Source organism: Rana temporaria, chromosome 3 (assembly GCF_905171775.1).
Source record: "Rana temporaria chromosome 3, aRanTem1.1, whole genome shotgun sequence".
In the NCBI taxonomy this organism is placed as follows: Eukaryota; Metazoa; Chordata; class Amphibia; order Anura; family Ranidae; genus Rana; species Rana temporaria.
Window position 1 is genome coordinate 153,590,215 of NC_053491.1, and position 20,502 is coordinate 153,610,716.

Genomic DNA, 20,502 nt, shown 5'->3' on the forward strand with positions numbered 1-20,502 from the left:
ACTACTGCTGCTTCTGCTGTTGCTGCTGCCGCCCAGTCAATACACCTATGTCAGCAGTTGTTTCACACTCTATATACTCTTATTCCTACTGCTGTTCATCATGGCAACTCCTGCCCAAGTGATATGACTCTGTATCAACTACTACTGCTAATACTACTACTGCTGCTGCTGCTGCTGCTGCTGCTCAGTCAAGACAACTATGTCAAAAGTAATTTCCCACTCTATATACTCCTATTACCACTGCTGTTCATCATGGCACCTCCTGCCCAAGTGATATGACTCTGTATCTACTACTACTACTACTACTGCTGCTGCTGCTGCTCTGTCAAGACACCTATGTAAAAAGTTAATTCCCACTCTATATATACTCCTATTACCACTGCTGTTCACTGATACCACTGATAGTTAATTTATCCCTTAACTACCCCCATTTGTGAGGGTCGGGGTTTTCCTTTAAAGTCCCATGCAAATCAATGGAAAATGTATGTTCCCACATAACTTCTGTACGCCTGGAGATATTTCAATAATACCCGCTATACATATTACTTATATGCCAAATAAAAATATATAACAGTTAAATTAACCCTTACCAACACCCTTATATAAAAGATGGGTATATTTATATTACTATGATTTTCCTCCCCAAAAGGTTAAGATAGGAAGACCGGGCAACGCCGGGTATTCAGCTAGTAATAGTATAAAATGTTTTCGGTTATTATTAAGCTAGATGTGTTGATGTTGATGTTGATGTGTTAGATGTGAAGTTAGATGTGAAGTTAGATGTGTTTAAAAAACTAACAATTTCAATAAGAAATGAAACCTTTGCAAAATATAACATTTTTTATTAAAAAAAAAAAAAAAAAATTAGGACATTAACTTCTGAAGCTCTGTCACCTCATCCATGTTTTTCGCCAGTTGTTGCACCAGTTGTTGATTTTGGCGCATCAAAAACAGTATCTGCTGCTCATTTGCCATTACTCTCTTCGTGAGGTTTTTCATGGCAGCTTGCTTCACCTCTAGCTTTTTTAGAACTGTTAGGATATAAGAAAAAAACATTTGGATTTCAAAGACCGTTACGAAAGATTATTTTCAGCCATAAAAATAATAAAGTCTGACTTAAGAGACTCTATGAAAGAGGATCTGGCAGAGGCAATTCTCTTCCTTAGAACTCTACATTGCATTTATTTGCATTTGCTAAGCCTAGAACTACATTTCAAGATTAATATAAACCATTTCTAGGTTTTTCATATTTTTTTTTTTGGGTTCATTATAGATAAGCTTTGTTTTGGTTCTAAAACAGCCAAATAATGTGGTCTGTATTTTTGAACTGTTAAAGATCATGTTCCTGATGTTTAAGCCTGCTGCTACTATCCAGTCACTTGATTGTTTTCATTGTGTTTGTCTTTTGCTTAAACTGTGCAATACAGTAGACTGTTGGCTTCCCAGCCAGTAGTCCTGTGGTAGTTTGCGTTTCTTTCCCTCAAGGAATCTATAAAATACATTCGCATATTAATACAGAGGAGTCGGAGTCGGGGAGTCGGGGAGTCGGAGTCTGAAGTACATAAAACTGAGGAGTCGGAGTCGAAAAATTTATCTACCGACTCCACAGCCCTGCTTTAAATGCTGTCCATTTTTAGAGCTACATTTTATTGTTGAAATTTTATTAATATATGTGCACATATTTACCCTCCTGATTGACGGTATAATTAACCGTCTCATCCTGCTCCTCTTCCTCGTCACCCACTACTCCACCAGAAGTTTCGGGGGGGGGGTGCAGCTCCTCCTCTTGCTCCTCCACAGGAACTGGGGGTGGTGATGTGGATGGCCCTGGCTGCTCCTCCTCATCCCTCTCCTCCTCTTCCACATCCTCCTCCTGCTCCTCCTCTGCGGCCTGTCGCCTTGTGCGCTTGGGGCGCACAGTTGGTAGCGGAGCTCCTATAATAACACAATGTTCATATATTATAAAAATGTTTTCTAATGACGTATGCAAATTCTGTGTACTCTACTGTATTGTATATGAATACAAATTAATTTATATAGACAGTTAACCAATGGGACAATGTTATATTAAAGGGTCTTGTGGGCACTACAGGGGACTGAGCGTGAGCTGGGCTGCCACCATGGTAAAATGAGCTGTTTTTGTCTCCTTTGTTTTGTTCAGACGATCTCATGTTAAAAAAAAGTACTTGATGGAGTACACAGGATTACTATAACAACCCCACGCCTAACACAGGAATTTAGTGGGAATCTATATATATAAAACTCAACGTGTGTGTGCATGTATGTATGTATGTTCCACCATCACGTCCAAACGGCTAAAGATATTTACATGAAACTTGGCACACAGGTTACTTATATGTCAGCCACAAATATAGGATTGGTGGTTTAACCCATACCCACCCCCATTTGCCTTGGTCAGGGTTTTTCTTTAAAGTCCCATTCAACTCTATGGGAAATACATGTTATTTCATAACAGCTGTAGATATTTCGATAACACTTGGTCACATGTTATCTATACGTCCACTTAAAGTATAGGATCGTTAATTTATCCCTTAACTAACCCCATTGGTGAGGGTCGGGCTTTTTGTTTAAAGTCCCATGCAAAGCAATGGGAAAAGTATGTTCCCACATAACTTCTGTGTTCCTGTCTGCTGTCCCATGTTTTTTTCCAACAGTACTATGAATACCTTGGCTGGTGGTGATATATGTTACAACAACATGGCGTCTTGGTTAACAACATCTGACCTTACATTAATTACATATGACCTTCCATAACTGTCCCCAAGGGACCCGGGCTGGCTCAACGCGATTGCCACTGCGCTGACAAGCCATTCACCTCTGCAGCTAGGGGTTCGGATCCCGCTCTCGGCTACATGTGAATTGAGTTTGGTGGTCTCAGCTCGGCCCCCGGTGGGTGTGCTATGCGAGGTAAGCCTGCGCTTAGTATGCCCACCTCCCTCCCACAAAAACCACCACACTTACACACGCACTCGCAATTGGGTTAACATGCACGCACTCTGACCATGCGGTCTCTAAAAAGAGATGCGAAGGACTAACGGGGCTGGTTGAGCGGGCAAATCCTCTCACTCCCTTATAGGGAGTCCCTCTGCCCCGTGGGGCTTCGAAGCGGAGCAGGTAGGACGGTCTGTGTGGGAGGACCCCCTCACACCCGCCATTGCCACCCGGGGCATGGAGAAAGGTGGCAGATTACCTCTGGGGGAGGCCTGCCTACTCCCAACTCCTGCAGTCCGGCTCCTCTCTCGAGTACACGCACAAAATACACTTTAGGGAAAAAAAAACATAACTGTGACCAATAACTTACCAGGATGATATTTATTCCGGATACGCCTGACCCGGTTCATCTGGCGCCTCTTCAGGTCGGACCACTTTTTGAGGATCGCCATGCGAGTGTGTTCTTCGCCTAGTTCCTCAATCAGGGAGCTTATAACTCCCTGTTTTTCTTGCTGCCTCCGCAGCTCATCGTATCCTGTTTCCAGGAACTTCTGCAAGATGAAGAACAAAGTATATTGTAATACTTTTGTTGACAGCCTTATGGATATATGACATAAATGTATGCTATTCAACAATTGGAAGCATTCTCGCCTTATTAATCAATGACAGGGGTAACATGACAGATTTTATATACTGCCATTTCCGTCGCCACCTTTTTTACATAAATATAGCAGCCATTATCATTTGCATAATTATGAATATATACTAACTTTTAAACTAGACTAAAATGCAGTTGAAGATAATGAAATAACAGTGGTCAAAATACTTACACAAATCAGCAACTTTTCCTCAGATACAGTGAAATTACTTCCAACCATCTTGCTCTGCGATTGCGTTGCGATCATAAAGTTGGAAACTGGCAAGGGTCCAGGAAATGGTCGCGTGTTGTTCGCGTGTTGATTGCGCTGCTTGGACCGAGATGGGTCCATATGGCTTCGGCTGTATGGACCACAGTAACTCTTTTCCCTGTCAGGAGCCTAACGCCCCGGGGGGTCAGAGACGGGACCTTTTCGGAGGACCACTGACGTATGCAACCGTCGCAGTTTTTTGTGATGTCACTCTTTAGGTGTGTGCAAATTTTTCCTTGCACCGGGTGGAGTTTTTGGGTTGTGTTTTGCACGCCACAGGCTTTTCAACAGAAAATAACCAGCTGGAGGCAGAATGGTTGCAAAACACTACGGGTTTGTTACCTAACTCTGGGTTTCAAGACCAGTCCACCTCCAGCTGTTGCAAAACTACTACTCCCATCAGCCACGGTCTGTCAGTGCATGCTAAGAATTTTACTTTTGCTGCATCTAGGGTGCCACAGTTTAGAGACCCGTGCATAAAGGCCTGAAAAATGTGGGCCTGCAGAACTTACAATACTAGAAGTGCCAGCATTCCCAGGCATGCTGGAAGTTGTAGTTCTGCAACATCTAAAGGGCAATATGTATTCGAACGTCCTTGGGCCTTGAGGACACTGAAGTCAGGACGTTCGCATACGTCCTATGTCCAAAAAAATTTTAAATTCATTATGCTAAATAACAAGGAAAAGTGCCTAAATACACATTTGCCAACCAGGGTGTCTGCAGCTGTCCAGGCATGCTGGGACTTGTAGTTTTGTAAAAGCAGGAGACACATTTTTGGTTAAATACTAATATCTGATCATATATACTAACTTTTAAACTAGACTTAAATGCAGTTGAAGATGATGAAATAACAGTGGTCAAAATACTTACACAAATCAGCAACTTTTCCTCAGACTTTGAGAAATTGCTTCCCACCATGTTGCTGTAATATTGGGAAACTGGCAAGGCTCCAGGAAATGGTCGCGTGTTGTTCGCGCAATTGCGCATGCGCGATCGAAAAATCGCAATCGCAATATGTATTTTGGTTAAAATATCATACATATTCGATTTCAGAGTGCTGCTACAGCAGTTTTCGAAATATCTGCAATAAATTTCGCATTCGCATGTTGCGATATTTCGATAAAATATCAGGAATATTCTGAGCCAATCAGAGCGCTCCTCCAGCATATCTCGAAATTGCGCAATAAATATCGCATTCGCATGTTGCGATATTTCGATAAAATATCAGGAATATTCTGAGCCAATCAGAGCGCTCCTCCAGCATATCTCGAAATTGCGCAATAAATATCGCAATCGCATGTTGCGATATTTCGATAAAATATCACGAATATTCTGAGCCAATCAGAGCGCTCCTCCAGCATATCTCGAAATTGCGCAATAAATATCGCATTCGCATGTTGCGATATTTCGATAAAATATCACGAATATTCTGAGCCAATCAGAGCGCTCCTCCAGCATATCTCGAAATTGCGCAATAAATATCGCATTCGCATGTTGCGATATTTCGATAAAATATCACGAATATTCTAAGCCAATCAGAGCGCTCCTACCGCAGTTATTAAAAAAATCGCAATTATTTTCGCATTCGCAATAGCGAAAAATCGCATTCAATTAATTTCGATAAAATATCACGAATATTCGAATTTAGCGAATATATCTCGAATATTCGAATATATATTCGAGATATATCGCGAAATCGAATATGGCATATTCTGCTCAACACTAGTTATATTCATGTTCACAATGCAATCATGTAAGAGCTTATTGCTAATTATCTTATACCATTGATGCACTTTTTCATTTAGCTTATCTGCTTCCTCCCTCCTTTTTGACAAGTAACTGTCCCCACTTCTGGGAGACCTTGCTGCGGCGAGATGCAGAAAAGGTCCCCTGGAAATTTGGCCCACCTCCTCCTTCCCCCATAAACGGCCCATTCCCAGAGCGCAGTGCGCTTCGCGCATGCACAGTAGGGAACCGGCTGTGAAGCCACAAGGCAATGGTGGTGGCAGCACTTGAGAGCTGATGGAGGATGCCCACCCAGGACCACCAGGGATGCCCATCCCTGACCACCAGGCAAGCCCACTAGAGCACACTAGAGATGGCAATCATTGCCCATTAGGGTTGGCACTCCGTGCCCATCAGTAATGTCTGCCAGTGGCTCTGATAAGTGCTGCCTAACAGTACCATCTATCAGTGCCACCCATCAGTGCTGCCTATACATGTCCTTCAGTGGCACCTATCAGTGCCACCTATGAGTGCCCATCAGTGCCACCTATGAGTACCCATCAGTGTCACCTATCAGTGCTGCATATGAGTGCTCATCAGTGCTGCCTATGAGTGCCCATCAGTGCAACCTAGCAGTGCCCATCAGTGCTGCTTATCAGTGCCACCTATCAGTGCTGCCCATCAGTGCCACCTCATCAGTACCATTTAGTACTGCCTCATCAGTGCCCATCAGTGAAGACTCATCAGTGCCCATCAGTGAAGGAAAAAACGTACTCATTTATAACGTTTTGTAACAGAAACTAAAAAAATACGTTTTTTTTTTTAATTATAGTTCTTTTTTTTTTGTGTACTGCAAAAAATAAAAACCCGAGAGGTGATCAAATACCACCAAAAGAAAGCTCTATTTGTGTGAAAAAAAAATAATAGAAATTTTGTTTGGGTACGACCGTACAATTGCCATTCAAAATGTGAAAGCGCCGAAAGTTGAAAATTGGTCTGGGCAAGAAGGTGAATACGTGCCCTGTATTGGTGCCCTGTAAGTGGTTAAAGATAGCACAGTACTACTTTTTTGATGGTGTCCTGCATACAGATAGGTGTAAGTGCAGCTTTCCCAACCTTCTTTTTTTATGTTTGTATTTTGTATTTAGCACAAAGGTTTACACATATAAATATCTTTAGTTACCCAGATAACGACCATACGTAGTACAGGAAAAAGAGACCTGTTTCCATTTTTCGAAAACATTTACTGAACTTCTTTGCAGCAACACACGAAAGCCCAAAGTTATATTTCATAAGTCCAAAGATATGCTAAGCAAATCAAAAGAAACAATAATAGCACAAAACCCCTCTTAAAATATTTTCTGAAACGTTTTAGGCCGGGTACACACGGACAAACATGTATGGTGAAAGCGGTCCGTCGGACCGTTTTCACCATACATGTCTGCCAGAGGGCTTCTGTACGATGGTTGTACACACCATCGTACAGAAGTCCGCGCGTAAACAATACGCGGGGCGTGTCCGCGGTGTCGCCGCGTCGATGACGCGGTGTCGCCGCGACAATGACGCGGCGACGTGGGCGGCCCGCCTTTAAAATGCTTCCACGCATGCGTCGAAGTCATTCGACGCATGCGAGGGACGGCGGGCGCCTGGACATGTACGGTAGGTCTGTACTGACGACCGTACATGTCCGAGCGGGCAGAATTCCAGCGGACTGTTTTAAAACAAGTCCAGGAATATTTGTCTGCTGGGAAAAGGCCCGGCGGGCAAATGTTTGCTGGAATTCGGCCCGCTCGCGCCCACACACGACCAAACATGTCTGCTGAAACTGGCCTGCGGGCCAGTTTCAGCAGACATGTTTGGTCGTGAGTATGGGGCCTTAGTCTTCAATTCCTCATGATGCTGGCAATGTAAAGCCCTGTACACACGGGCGAGAATCCCGTCGAATAAAAACCGTTGGTTTTCTCAGCGGGATTCCTGGCAAGATTTTCTTGCCAAGCCCTGTGTACAGGTGTACATTCAAAAGAACCGCCGTTCTTTTTCTTGCATGCACAATGGGAAGCTGGCTCTGAAGCCACAAGGAACCACAGTTGGATTCCCTTAGTAAACATTTCGACACTGGGAACCCGAAGATGGGTGATGAACCAGCCGGGTGAGGATGGCACTGGATCCTTGTCCAGCAGCTACAGTATTTGTAGTCTCTGACTTTTATTCATATTTTTTTAAGACTGAAAATCCTCTTTAATGATACACTGAAGTATATATTTAAATATTAAGATGTGCTCACCTATTTCTGACATACATTTGACTTCAGACTTCAGTAAACGTTTTTGTTCTCTCTTTTGATGGCAAACTAGAAAGAAAAGGTAAACAGTAAGAGCAAGGAAAAAAAGAAATAAAAAAGTGAATAAATACAAAATTTACAAATATTATACAACATGTACTTGTATGTTCTGTAGATCATAAAAAACAACATTAAAGTTTTCTTAAATCCGAGTCCTACTGGTTTACAAAATCTATTTTGTAACATTATCTTCCTGTAATGTAATTCATGTAATACAAAGCACATGTTTGCATGACTAAACCAGAACAACACAGGACAAAGAATGATTATCTACTCTGTGCAACCACTAAGGACATTCTTCACTGTTAGATCAGATAGATAAGACAGAGGAATGAACTGATGTTTGTTTGCTACACATCTGTACATTTGTGTATACCCTGTCTGTCAGTTGGAAAAAGTTTACAAAACCACTTTAAACACAGCAACCCACAAGTATAAGAGGCTCATACACAAGGGTATCCTTCCTCAATATCTCTAAAGGCTTTATAAGCATTGCATGTTTGCAGGAAAAATTTTTACCAGTGCCTCCAACAGGCGACATTGTAGAGGCAATAGGTTGCAGTCCTTTTAATTTATTACACTGTCCCCCAGAGACTGCCTTATTTGTGTTATACTGTATTTTCAGAAAGAGTACCTGCCATTTAGAGGGTTTAACTTTGTTTCAATGAGAGCTCAAGTGCCCACATCATTGGTGGTGCAGTGAGTATCATATTTACTGAGCTGTGCATGCTACCTCTCTCACATGTCTCACCACATTTCTTCACCAATGGCTTCACATCTTCGCTTCTCCTGGCTATGTCATAGGAATCACATCACAGTGGCGGTGCGTGTATAGAGGGCGCTGGAGCGCCGCCCCCTCTGGCTCCCGCACACGCCACTGATCACAATATACATAGATTCATGCATTGCATTGCATGAATCTATGTATTCCTGCCAAATATTCAGATGGCCGGCCCCCTGGTGAGCGCCGGCCATCTGAATAACGGTGGGTGTGGAAGTGCCTATCAGAGCCAGAGGCTCTGCTAGGCTTTCTGATTACAGCCCTCAGGCATTTACAGGTCACGGTGGCAGCTAGCATTTTACTGGGCACAGTGGCGACTAATTGCGGGGCACAGTGGCTACAATTGCTGGGCACAGTGGTAACAATTGCTGGGCACAGTGGTAACAACTGATGGCACAGTGGTAAAAATTGATGGCACAGTGGTAACAATTGATGGCACAGTGGTAACAATTGATGGCACAGTGGTAAAAAATACAATTGATGGGCACAGTGGTAACAATTGATGGCACAGTGGCTGCGTTTGGCATGGCACAGTGGTGACAATTGATGGCACAGTGATGGCACAGTGGCTGCGTTTGATGGCATGGCATAGTGTTGACAATTGCTGGGCACAGTGGTGACAATTGATGGCATAATAGTAACAATTGATGGCACAGTGGTAACAATTGATGGCACAGTGGTGACAATTGATGGGCACAGTGGTGACAATTGATGGGCACAGTGGCTGCGTTTGATGGCATGGCACAGTGGTGACAATTGATGGGCACAGTGGTGATAAATGATGGCACAGTGGCTGCATTTGATGGCATGGCACAGTGGCTGCATTTGATGGGCACAATGGTTGCAATTGATGGGCACAGTAGCTGCGTTTGATGGGCACAGTGAGGCTGCAATTGTTTTGTTTTTTTTGCGCCCCCCAACATTTTTTAAAAGCTCCAGCCGCCACTGTCATAAGCGACTTGCTAAGCTATAGGATTCCTGAAAGGTACTAATAAGTTATAGAGTGGGGGTCAGCAACCTGTAGATCGTGGACAGATGACTGGTAGTTTGTTGTCTAGACTTGCTGACCCACCATTCCAGAGCATTGAACAGAGTGCAATTCAGAGGGATTACAGAACTTGTAAAGTTGGAGCTGTAGTAGGGAGCAAGAGCCGCATAATTTGATGCAAGCGGTCTCCAAAGTGGTGCCAGCAGCAGGAAAGAAGAGATCTTCAGGCCAGTGTGAAGCAATACACTGGGCATAATAGTATAGGGCTGCTTTCATACTAATGAGCTGTTCCCTTTTGTGGGAACAGTTTGGGGATGGCCCCTTCCTGTTCCAACATGACTGCGCACCAGTGCACAAAGCAAGGTCCATAAAGACATGGATGAGCAAGTTTGGGGTGGAAGAATTTGACTGGCCTGCAAAGAGTTCTGACCTCAAACTGATAGACTGCCTTTGGGATGAATTAGAGCAGAGACTGCAAGCCAGGCCTTCTCGTTCAACATCAGTGCCTGACCTCACTAATGCACTTCTGGAAGAATGGTCAAACATTCCCATATGCACACTCCTAAACCTTCTGGATACCCTTCCCAGAAGAGTTAAATCTGTTATAGCTGCAAACGATGGACCAACTCAATATTAAACCCTACAGACTAAGACTGGGATGCCATTAAAGTTCATGTGTGTGTGTAAAGGCAGATGTCCCAATACTTTTGATTGTTTTCTCGTGAGAAAGAAAAGAACTTTAATAGCATTCATTAAAGAGGAAGGCAGAGCATGGGAGTCCCCTATCAGTGCTTGTGTTTAGGGAAGAATGGGGGTTCCCAGACTCTAGGTAAAAGTGGAAAGCCCCTTTACAACAGACGATGGTGTTGTGTGATGCAAAACTGTAAAATTGGAATTGTAATCTATAATTACCTATACCATCTAGTACCTTCACAAAATTACAATACAGCTCCAATGATATTTGCAGCTTACATATTTATGGTGTGTAAGTGCTTAGGAACTGGGACAAAGTTCAGGCTATTACCATTGCTGGTGTTGTAGAGATCGGTATCTGTAATCAAGCAGGAGCTTCTATTGCTGAAGGGAAACAAGCAATAAATTGGGTGTTTTGTGACATGGGAATTTCCCTGTGCTGTTCAGGCAAAATTGCTGTATCACAAAACAGGTAATCCTAGGTACATTTTTTTTAACACACCGCAGAAAATCTAACACACCCATTAAAAAATGTAGATTAAAATACAAACTGATTGGGAAGAAGTATGTGTAAAAATCTAATTTATAACTGTAGCACTACCCCGGCAGGAGCTGCTGGTTAGATTTTGGGTGGCACGTTACCTCTATATTCTCGCTGCCCAGGGTGAAATGAGAGTCCGAAGAATTTCAATGTCCACACACAATGTACCTCTTTTCTCTTGGGTTTATTTGGGAGAACTTTAGTAGAAAAGAAGGATGAAGAGTGGAAGGGTAGGTAGGTTCAGGTGCACAGTCACAAGTAAGGAAACAATCCTGTTTCCAGCAAACATTTCTCGTCGCCACTCTAGCCAGAGTGGGTATTGCTCACCCGGATAGGTCCCTCTCACTGGCCTAGCACCTGGGATGGCGCACGGAATGAAGTACAGACCCTGCCACAGACCTTCCTTTGTAGGTGAGATGTTTTGGTCCGGAATCCTCTGCCACAGGATTCAGCACCCTGATCTCTTTAGCTTTGCTTCACTAGAACTTTTAGATCCGACAGGTGACACTGTCAGGCCTCTCGTGTATGGTGCATCCTTAGATGAAGTTTCCAGGCCTTCTCCCAAGGTACCAGCCTCCTGCATGGTCCTTACCAGGATAGGTCTTCCCCTGGCTTCCTTCATCAAGTGGCTTCCTCCCGCAGGACAGACAGCACAGGATCACCTCTGCAGTACAGGCCCCAGCCAGACAACTGGGCCCACCAAGCGAAGCCGCAGCCCCGGGCCAACGTGGTCCCGGAGCCAGGATTCACAGCGCGCACCCCTGGCCAGTCGCGCCACGAGGCGCGGACGGACGACAGACCCCCACCAATGGCGTCTTTTTCATTAAGTACCCCTCCCCAGCATGCACAGCGGGGCGCCCACTCCCACTGATTCGCTGCCGAGGGGGACCACGTTGGTCCGGGGTTGCGGCTTCGCCTGGTAGGCCCAGTAGTCAGACTGGGGCCTGCCTCTTTTTCAGAGGTGATCCTGTGCTGTCCGTCCTGCGGAAGGAAGCCACTTGATATAGGAAGCCAGTAGAGGACCTATCCTGGAGAGGAACCATGCAAAAGGCTGGAATCTTGGGAGAAGGCCTGGAAACTTCATTGGCTTGATAGTGTCGCCTGTCGGGTCTAAAGTTTTACTAAAGCTAAGCTGGAGAGTTCCGGGATTCTTGACCAAAAGTGTCTCCTCATAAAGGAAGGTCTGTGGCAGAGACTGTACTTTATTCCGTGCGCCAATCCTGGCTGCTAGGCCAGTGAGAGGGACCTATCCGGGTGAGTAACACCCACTCTGGCTGGAGTGGTGATGAGAAATGTTTGCTGGAAGCAGGAGTGTTTCCTATTTGTGACTATACACCTGAACCTATCTACCTGTCCACCCCTTCCCACTGCTTTATGTTGAAGTTCTACAAATAAATCCCCGAAAGAGAGGTGCATTGTGTGGACATTGAAATTCTTCAGACTCTCACTTCACCCTGGACGGCGAGAAGATAGAGGTAACATGCCACCCAAAATATCCAGCAGCTCCTCCAGGGGTAGTGCTACAATTAGAACCCATACTGTATCTGGAAATTTTACAGCTGAATCCAGGGCATCTCTCCACAAATTAGAAGGTGACCTGAACCTATTATTTGCCTGTACTGAAAAAGTAATGCCGCATACACACGATTGGTTCGTCTGATGAAAACGGTTCATCAGACGAACCGATCGTGTGTGGGCCCCATCAGTTTTTTTCCCATCGGTGAAAAAACTTAGAACCTGTTTTAAAATTAGCAAATGGGTAAAAAAACGATAGAAAAAAATGATTGTCTGTGGGGAAATCCATCAGTTAAAAATCAACGCATGCTCAGAATCAAGTCGACGCATGCTCAGAAGCGTTGAACTTCATTTTTCTCAGCACGTCGTTGTGTTTTACGTCACCGCATTCTGAAACAATAGTTTTTTTAACTGATGGTGTGTAGGCAAGACTGATGAAATTCAGCTTCATCGGATATCTGATGAAAAAATCCATCAGACCATTTTCATCGGATGAACCGATCGTGTGTACAGGGCATAACAGGTTCGTTTTACTGGGGGACATTTTAGCAGGTTGTCATTGCCTTTCTAGCAAATTAGCCAACCTGATCTATGGCCAAAGCCATCTCCCTTTCTTCCTGCACCTTAGCCAACCTGATCTACGGCCAAAGCCATCTCCCTTTCTTCCTGCACCTTATGCCGGGTACAGACGAGAGGATTGATCCGCGGATACGGTCCGCCGGACCGTATCCGTGGATAAATGCTCTCGAGGATTTCCACGGATTTGGATCCGATGGAGTGTACTCACCATCGGATTGAAATCCGCGCCGAAATCCCCTCGCGATGACGTGTCGCGCCGTCGCCGCGATGATGACGCGGCGACGTGCGCGACGCTGTCATATAAGGATACCCACGCATGCGTCGAATCATTACGACGCATGCGAGGGAGGGAATCGGACGGATCGATCCGGTGAGTCTGTACAGACCACCGGATCGATCCGCTGAAGCCGATTCCAGCGGATAGATTTCTTAGCATGCTAAGAAATTTTTATCTGCTGGAAATCGGTCGGGCCGAAAAAAATCCGCGGAAAAAGATCCGCTGGGATGTACACACCAGCGGATCTATCCGCTGGAACTGATCCGCAGATCAATTCCAGCGGATAGATCCTCTCGTGTGTACGGGGCCTTAGCCATCCTGATCTATGGCCAATGCCATCTCCCTTTCCTGCACCTTGGCCAACCTGATCTATGGCCAAAGCCATCTCCCTTTCCTGCACCTTAGCCAACCTGATCTATGGCCAAAGCCATCTCCCTTTCCTGCACCTTAGCCATCCTGATCTATGGCCAATGCCATCTCCCTTTCCTGCACCTTGGCCAACCTGATCTATGGCCAAAGCCATCTCCCTTTCCTGCACCTTGGCCAACCTGATCTATGGCCAAAGCCATCTCCCTTTCCTGCACCTTAGCCATCCTGATCTATGGCCAATGCCATCTACCTTTCCTGTACATTAGCCAACCTGATCTATGGCCAAAGCCATCTCCCTTTCCTGACCTGCACCTTAGCCATTCTGATCTATGGCCAATGCCATCTACCTTTCCTGTACATTAGCCAACCTGATCTATGGCCAAAGCCATCTTTGGTCCCTGAGTTTTGAACTGCTGGGCACACAAGGCTAAACACACTTCCCCAGCTCACCTGACACAGCGCTCAGGCCTGGCCATTATGCAATAAAAATACCACACTGCAACCGCAAGCCAAGTGTTTGGCTAGCAGTTGCAATGAATTCACATTGAACTCAGTGGGTGAGTTAGACAGTGGCACCTGACAAACTGCAGTTCAAATTTCCGTCCCTGCAAAGTAGAGCCTGTTTGGCTGTAATGCTAGAAGTTAGGTGGGTGGCAGTAAAAGTGTGGCTCAGCTGCCTGTTTTTACTACCACCCCTGTGAAAGAGCCCTTGTGGCTCAGTCACATAGGCAGCCAAAGGGCGGTAAAACTAGGAGGTTGAGCTGTGGTTTTATAGCACAAAAAACCCAAATGCCCCCCGCCCCCTGAACCACCCACCTGAGCAAGGGATTGCAGCTGTTTAGGGCTATACACATGCCAGAGCCACAATGCCAAGCTTCACGGCCAAGACAAGAATGAAACTTTGACCAGTGGTTTTGCCATTTAATGTGATCCATTCAAGTGATCGGGGTCATTCCGCAACTCCCCTGCAGCTGCCTAGAATGCACTTAGTCCTGGTGTGGCTGTGTGATATTTTGATGGTTAAAACAGGAAGTTAGGAGATGACATATTACATCCTCATACCCTGTGAAATGCCCTGTTCTTAAAGAAAGAATTTACACATGTGGACAAGCCCTTATGGTGGGCCATCCATTAAAGTGAATGTGTTATTTTGTTGGATAGTGGCAAAGTACAGATTCACCAGAAGAAGCTGTAGCATGCCTATGCCAGATCCAGTAGAACATGGGTCTTCAAATTATGGCCCTCCAATTGTTCAGGAACTACAATTCCCATCATGCCTAGTCATGTCTGTGAATGTAAGGCCTTGTACAGACGAGCAGACATGTCCGATGAAAACGGTCCGCGGACCGTTTTCATCGGACATGTCTGCTGGGAGGTTTTGGTCTGATGTGTGTGTACACACCATCAGACCAAAATCCCAGCGGACAGAGAACGCGGTGAGGGAGGGAATCGGACGGATCGATCTGGTGAGTCTGTACAGACCACCGGATCGATCCGCTGAAGCCGATTCCAGCGGATAGATTTCTTAGCATGCTAAGAAATTTTTATCTGCTGGAAATCGGTCGGGCCGAAAAAAATCCGCGGAAAAAGATCCGCTGGGATGTACACACCAGCGGATCTATCCGCTGGAACTGATCCGCAGATCAATTCCAGCGGATAGATCCTCTCGTGTGTACGGGGCCTTAGCCATCCTGATCTATGGCCAATGCCATCTCCCTTTCCTGCACCTTGGCCAACCTGATCTATGGCCAAAGCCATCTCCCTTTCCTGCACCTTGGCCAACCTGATCTATGGCCAAAGCCATCTCCCTTTCCTGCACCTTAGCCAACCTGATCTATGGCCAAAGCCATCTCCCTTTCCTGCACCTTAGCCATCCTGATCTATGGCCAATGCCATCTCCCTTTCCTGCACCTTGGCCAACCTGATCTATGGCCAAAGCCATCTCCCTTTCCTGCACCTTGGCCAACCTGATCTATGGCCAAAGCCATCTCCCTTTCCTGCACCTTAGCCATCCTGATCTATGGCCAATGCCATCTACCTTTCCTGTACATTAGCCAACCTGATCTATGGCCAAAGCCATCTCCCTTTCCTGACCTGCACCTTAGCCATTCTGATCTATGGCCAATGCCATCTACCTTTCCTGTACATTAGCCAACCTGATCTATGGCCAAAGCCATCTTTGGTCCCTGAGTTTTGAACTGCTGGGCACACAAGGCTAAACACACTTCCCCAGCTCACCTGACACAAAGCGCTCAGGCCTGGCCATTATGCAATAAAAATACCACACTGCAACCGCAAGCCAAGTGTTTGGCTAGCAGTTGCAATGAATTCACATTGAACTCAGTGGGTGAGTTAGACAGTGGCACCTGACAAACTGCAGTTCAAATTTCCGTCCCTGCAAAGTAGAGCCTGTTTGGCTGTAATGCTAGAAGTTAGGTGGGTGGCAGTAAAAGTGTGGCTCAGCTGCCTGTTTTTACTACCACCCCTGTGAAAGAGCCCTTGTGGCTCAGTCACATAGGCAGCCAAAGGGCGGTAAAACTAGGAGGTTGAGCTGTGGTTTTATAGCACAAAAAACCCAAATGCCCCCTGAACCACCCACCTGAGCAAGGGATTGCAGCTGTTTAGGGCTATACACATGCCAGAGCCACAATGCCAAGCTTCACGGCCAAGACAAGAATGAAACTTTGACCAGTGGTTTTGCCATTTAATGTGATCCATTCAAGTGATCGGGGTCATTCCGCAACTCCCCTGCAGCTGCCTAGAATGCACTTAGTCCTGGTGTGGCTGTGTGATATTTTGATGGTTAAAACAGGAAGTTAGGAGATGACATATTACATCCTCATACCCTGTGAAATGCCCTGTTCTTAAAGAAAGAATTTACACATGTGGACAAGCCCTTATGGTGGGCCATCCATTAAAGTGAATGTGTTATTTTGTTGGATAGTGGCAAAGTACAGATTCACCAAAAGAAGCTGTAGCATGCCTATGCCAGATCCAGTAGAACATGGGTCTTCAAATTATGGCCCTCCAATTGTTCAGGAACTACAATTCCCATCATGCCTAGTCATGTCTGTGAATGTAAGGCCTTGTACAGACGAGCAGACATGTCCGCGGACCGTTTTCATCGGACATGTCTGCTGGGAGGTTTTGGTCTGATGTGTGTGTACACACCATCAGACCAAAATCCCCGCGGACAGAGAACGCGGTGAGGGAGGGAATCGGACGGATCGATCTGGTGAGTCTGTACAGACCACCGGATCGATCCGCTGAAGCCGATTCCAGCGGATAGATTTCTTAGCATGCTAAGAAATTTTTATCTGCTGGAAATCGGTCGGGCCGAAAAAAATCCGCGGAAAAAGATCCGCTGGGATGTACACACCAGCGGATCTATCCGCTGGAACTGATCCGCAGATCAATTCCAGCGGATAGATCCTCTCGTGTGTACGGGGCCTTAGCCATCCTGATCTATGGCAGATCTATACAGACGAGCAGACATGTCCGCGGACCGTTTTCATCGGACATGTCTGCTGGGAGGTTTTGGTCTGATGTGTGTGTACACACCATCAGACCAAAATCCCCGCGGACAGAGAACGCGGTGACGTAGACGACGTTCTCTGACACGGAAGGTCAATGCTTCCACGCATTTCGGGCCAGCGGACATGTCCGATGAGTCGTACTAACCATCGGACAGGTCTGACTGACAGGCTTCCAGCGGACAAGTTTCTTAGCATGCTAAGAAACTTTTGTCCGCTGGAAACCTGTCCGCTAGGCCGGGAAACTGTCCGGTAGGCCCTACACACGGTCGGACATGTCCGCGGAAACTGGTCCGACGGACCAGTTTTAGCGGACATGTTCGGTCGTGTGTACAAGGCCTCAGTGTGTTACAATGCCTCATGGGATGTGTAGTTATACAACAGCTGGAGGGCCGTAGTTTGAGGATCCCTGCAGTAGAAGCTCACTGATTAGTTATGTTTGGTGTCTGGATTTTCTCTTTAAGGTTACAGCGGATACCTACAGCAATCTTTGCAATAAACCTTTGCAGTAACAAAACAGGTATTGACCGAGCTGTGGTCTATTTTTGTAATATGTTCAAAAACATACCTTTAAATAATTTATATCCAATACAGGTAAAGATAGCCGCAGATAGAACCTGGACAGCTGTAACTATGATCATCTGCAAAAGGCTGTCTTCTTTGGACACGGGGTCTTGTGAAACTGTTTGAAGGGAAATAGAGACATTCATTATTTGTTCTCTTTACATACCTTACAGAATTCTTGTAGAAAGTCAAGGAATATAACTTCAGGGAGTTCAGGTGTAGTGTTTGTTTTATAAATGGCACATTTTTTTACACATTATAAAATTTAGTCATGTTGACATGTGCCTAGTTGACTAACGTGAAATGCATATTTTAATGACAATATAGAATTAGGTTATTGAAGTCATTAAAGAAACGTAACAACTTAAAGCGGAGCTCCACCCAAAAGGGGAAGCTCCACTTGTCTGCTTTCTCCCCTGCCGCATTTGGCTCTTTTTCGGGGGAGTGGGTACTTGGTTTTGACAGGTACCCACTTCCGATTCACTTTGCCATGGTGTATTGTACTGAGCCGGAAGTTCAGCCCCCTTCCTTCCCCCACAGCCTTCTGGGACACTTCACAGGTTCCAGAAGACTGTGGCCCATTCACAAAGCACAGGGGCCCAGATTCAGGTAGGGGCACGCACTGATACGGCGGTGCAGCGTATAGTTTTTACGCTACGCCTCTGTAAATTACTGGAGCTACGCTGCATTCACGAAGCATTTGCTCCGTTATTTGCGGCGGCGTTTCGTAAAAGGGGCCAGTGTAAGCGTGCGTAATTTAAATGATCCCGTAGGGGGCGTGGATCATTTAAATTAGGCGCGTTCCCGCGCCGAACGTGCTGCGCATGTTCCGTTGGGAAAATTTCCCGACGTGCATTGCGGTAAATGACATCGCAAGGATGTCATTGGCTTCGACGTGAACGTAAATGGCATCCAGCGCCATTCACGAACGAGTTACGCAAACGACGCAAAATTTGAAAATCGCGACGCGGGAACGACGTCCATACTTACCATTGGCTGCGCCTCCTAATAGCAGGAGCAGCCTTACGGCGAAAACGACGTACGCAAACGACGTAAAAAACGAGCGCTGGCCGTGCGTACGTTTGTGAATCGGCGTCAGTATGCAATTTGCATACTCTACGCTGACAACTACGGGTGCGCCACCTAGCGGCCAGCGTCAGAATGCACCCTAAGATACGACGGCATAAGAGACTTATGCCAGTAGTATCTTAGGCTACAGTCGGCGTATCTAGCTTTCTGAAAACAGAAAGTAGATACGCCGGCGCTACTTAGCAATTACGCTGCGTATCTATGGATATGCAGGCGTAATTGCTTTCTGAATCTACCCCAGGTGGTTTTGTGCATGTGCAGTAAGAAACTGGCTGTGGAGCTACAAGGCCTCACTGCCGGTTTCCCTTGGTCAAGATGGCAGCGCCAGGACCCGATAGGCGATTGAAGAATCAGCCCGGGTGAGGTCACCACTGGATGCCTGGACAGGTAAGTGCCCTTATATTAAAAGTCTGCAGCTACATTCATTTTTGGGGGAGAGACTGGGGTTCCTCTTTAACAATTGTAAGAAAAAGCACAGGAAAATTGTGGCATAATCCACCCTCACCTTGCATGTCAAAGCCCTCTCCTTTTGTGGGAGTGTCTAATTTCTGGTCATGGCTTTTTGATGTATACACAAGGGTATAAAGGGTTAAAGCAGAGTTCCGTCAAATTGCAGCTGCTGACTTTTAAAGTAAGGACGCTAAAGCCTCGTAGACACGATCGGATATCTGATGGAATCTTATCCGATGGATTTTTTCGTCTGATATCCGATGAAGCTGACTTTCATCAGTCTTGCCTACACACTATCAGTCAAAATCCTACCATGCCAAAACGCGGTGACGTAAAACACTACGAAATTCTGAAAAAAATGAAGTTCAATGCTTCCGAGCATGCGTCGACTTGATTCTGAGCATGTGTGGATTTTGGACCGATGGACTTCCACACAGATGATCGTTTTTTACTATCGTTTTTTTATCCATAGGAAAAATGTAAAACATGTTCTATTTTTTTTCACCGATGGAAAACAAACCGATTGGGCCCACACACGATCGGTTTGTCCGATGAAAACAGTCCATCGGTCTGTTTTCATCGGACAAACCGATCGTGTGTACAGGGCTTTACTTGTCCAGGGCGCCCGTGATGTCGGCACCCAAAGCCGATCTGTCCCTCAGCTCTCGGGTGGAGGCACCATCATCTTCGGTAAGGGAATCAGGAAGTTAAGCCTTGCAGCTTCACAGCCTGGTTCCCTACTGCGCATGCACGACTCGCAATGCGCGATCTCACTGGTCCCTGCTGACTTCTGGGACCTTTGTGTCTCCCAGAAGACAGCGGGGGGTGGCGCCTGACGCGGTGTAATTAGCCGCGGGTGGCTCGGCTATCTATGCCCGGAAGTGGGAGCAAAATACCTGTATTGGACAGGTATCTGCTCCCCCTGCTCCCTGAAAGGTGCCAAATGTGACACCAGGGGGGGGGGGGATTCCAAAAAGTTCCATTTTTGGGTGGAACTCTTCTGCTTTAAACAACATACATAAAACATGCATAAAACATGCATAAAATACATCAAATACACATACAATCTTTTTTTTTTTTCATATCCATATGCAAAATGATAAAACATCTTTTGGGAAATCTTCTCAATTATATCATGCTGAGTAAAGGTTTCATGTAGTGGAACAGTAAAGCCGCTACATGCAACCAATATTTTAT

General features: G+C 45.7%; 1 protein-coding gene across 1 annotated transcript in view; it reads right to left on the minus strand.

The window, feature by feature from the left end:
* Positions 1-20,502, minus strand: part of LOC120931816 (interleukin-17 receptor E-like) — a 77,421-nt gene that overhangs the window by 11,808 nt on the left and 45,111 nt on the right. The window contains exons 7-8 of the mRNA XM_040343661.1: positions 17,771-17,884; positions 7,870-7,935 (exon numbers count right to left, since the gene is read on the minus strand). Coding sequence (XP_040199595.1) covers positions 7,870-7,935; positions 17,771-17,884 — 180 coding nt within the window. The remainder of the gene's footprint in view (positions 1-7,869; positions 7,936-17,770; positions 17,885-20,502) is intronic.